The 2,284-nt window shown below is 38.2% G+C and overlaps 1 protein-coding gene across 3 annotated transcripts in view; it reads left to right on the top strand.

The window, feature by feature from the left end:
• LOC101858446 (dynamin-like 120 kDa protein, mitochondrial) overlaps positions 1–2,284 on the top strand; it is a gene marked incomplete in the record, with an annotated part of 45,137 nt that overhangs the window by 11,729 nt on the left and 31,124 nt on the right. For all 3 annotated transcript variants that reach the window (XM_035972735.1, XM_035972734.1, XM_035972736.1), the window contains 2 exon segments: positions 692–780; positions 1,211–1,231. In XM_035972735.1, coding sequence (XP_035828628.1) covers positions 692–780; positions 1,211–1,231 — 110 coding nt within the window.

Genomic DNA, 2,284 nt, shown 5'->3' on the forward strand with positions numbered 1-2,284 from the left:
GGGGGGGGGGGGTAGTGAGATTCAGGGCCACAACTGGCTTTTTTTGTTGTTGTTGCTGCTTAGAACTCTTGTTTCTTTTCCCTTTTTTTTTCTCTTCTTGTTTGAGTAAATTTGTTGTGTGAGGGAGATGAGGGTTGACATTGCTGAAGAACTCACTGTTTTGGGCAAAGATACAGAATAGGACGTAGGTGTTGGCGGGTGCTCTGGTGGAGTTTGCTCCTTCTTTCCTATTCAATGTCTATCATCCATATCTCTCCTTTTTTGTGTATGTTACTCTCTTCTAACTCCTCTAATCTTTGACACTTGTACGACCTAATTGTAGTTCAGATTGCCGTAAGACTCTTACTAAAACTAGAAAATAGAAAAGGACACTTTTCTCGGCAGCAGCAAATATACTGAGTTAAGTATGAAAAGCTGAATCGTGACTGCCAGTGTTTTGTGTATAGGGCTCCTGCTTGATGGATAGACCAGAATGTTCTTTTGTGGATGGAAACTGTTGTCTTGTGCCCTTAGTTTTTGGAAGCTGATTAAAATTCAAAGAACTACCAAATACAATATAATGAACACACATTTTTGAGGAATGCTAATTTTGGTGGATCGCAATTCCTGTTCAAGATGAAGACCTGAGGTGTTGACTACCAGTTTTGTTCTTGAGGGTTCATGTGTGACTGACTTTGCATTCTATTTTCAGAATCAGATGCTGCCAATGTTAATATCTCCAATGCCAGGCTAGGCGCCAGCTCAATGACGTTGGACCGACGTTCGTCTGGGGGAGAAGGGGTAAGACTTATTAGGATGTGATGTTGCTTGTTTTATATTGAATACAGTGTATAAACATGCTTCTACTTATGGATAACGGGACTATTTTTCATAGTGCTGTTTTAATGGTTGCATTGGAGAGTTGCTTCTCTGACGCACTTTTTATCATAGTGCTCTGATGATGATTGAGATGTAAATTGTTTTAATATTGTTTTTGTCTAAAATTGCTGTGTGTGTGGGTGTGCATGTGCGTGCGTGTTGTATGTGTGTGCGTGCACGTGCGCGCATGTTTTTGTGTGTTTGTGTGCACATGCGTGCATGTGTGCGTGTTTGAGAGAGAGTGTATGTGTATGTGCACAAATGTTTGTGTTTTGTGCGCGTGTGAGTGTGTGCATGTATGTTGTGCGAGTGTTTCCTTGCTTTTTGTAAGTTTTTACATTTTCTGCTGTAGGAATCACCTCTTCTGCCTGAGGTAAGGTGCTTGTTTCTGTTGCTTTTCCTTGTTCAGTTATCTGCTTTGGAGTATTTTGAGAGACACACAGTGCAGAGATAGATAAATAAAATTAATTACATTTTTATAATCCTCATGGGGGAAATATGAGTTTCAATTTTAGCATAGTTACAAAAATTAAATATTTGACTCATAGATATGCATACACAGAATACTGAATGCGCAATATGCAAATAGTTTTACAAACATGCCATTGGTTTTCCTTTTTATGGATACATAGATATTTATTTATCTGAGATTACAGATGGCCCTTTTTAGGGCACATAGTGCTGTGGAATTTAGAGCAAAGAAAGAATGGTCTTATTTTGTTCATCTCCACAAAGAGCTTTGTTTCGGAATGACATACAATGTACAAATGTACTGCAGTTTGAAGGAAAGTACACAACAAACGACATTGCTCAAGATGGCAGCCGATTGTCGAGAAGAAAAGTGTTTGTCTTAGATAGATGAATGTCTTGAAAAAGGTCATAATAATTATTTTAAAAAGGCAAGGGGGGAAATGGGAAGTGGCCGTTTGTACAGGCGATTGTCTAATATCGGTGGCAGGTTCGACTGAATAAGTGAATCTGGGTCCAAACATTGTTTTAAAAAAATTTAATTAAATTGAAAATGTCGCTGTGTTTCTCTTTTAGTTTGGTATCAGTATGATCTTTGTATTCGAAGAATATGTTCCAACATGATCAAGGTTAGACAATTTGAACAGAAATCATAGTCTTGGATTTTTTTTTTTTACCAGTTGTTAACAGAAGATAGTTCTGTTAAATGATACATTTGGAATTCAAACCGTAGTCTGGAGTTAGAAATAATGAAAAGTTTTGAGCCACGTGGCTCCGCCACTATTTTTTATGTGGGTTTTATGTAATCTGCTGCAGGGCTCACCGCAGTGGTTATTCATTCAAAACCTGACTTCTTTATCCCGCCAGCGTTTTTTAGTCACTCTTTTATAACGTTATAAACTTATAAACCTGTGTTCTCCCATCACTTTAGCACTGAAGCACTCTACCACTCTACCCC

The sequence above is a fragment of the Aplysia californica genome, unplaced genomic scaffold (assembly GCF_000002075.1).
Source record: "Aplysia californica isolate F4 #8 unplaced genomic scaffold, AplCal3.0 scaffold00818, whole genome shotgun sequence".
Lineage (NCBI taxonomy): Eukaryota > Metazoa > Mollusca > Gastropoda > Aplysiida > Aplysiidae > Aplysia > Aplysia californica.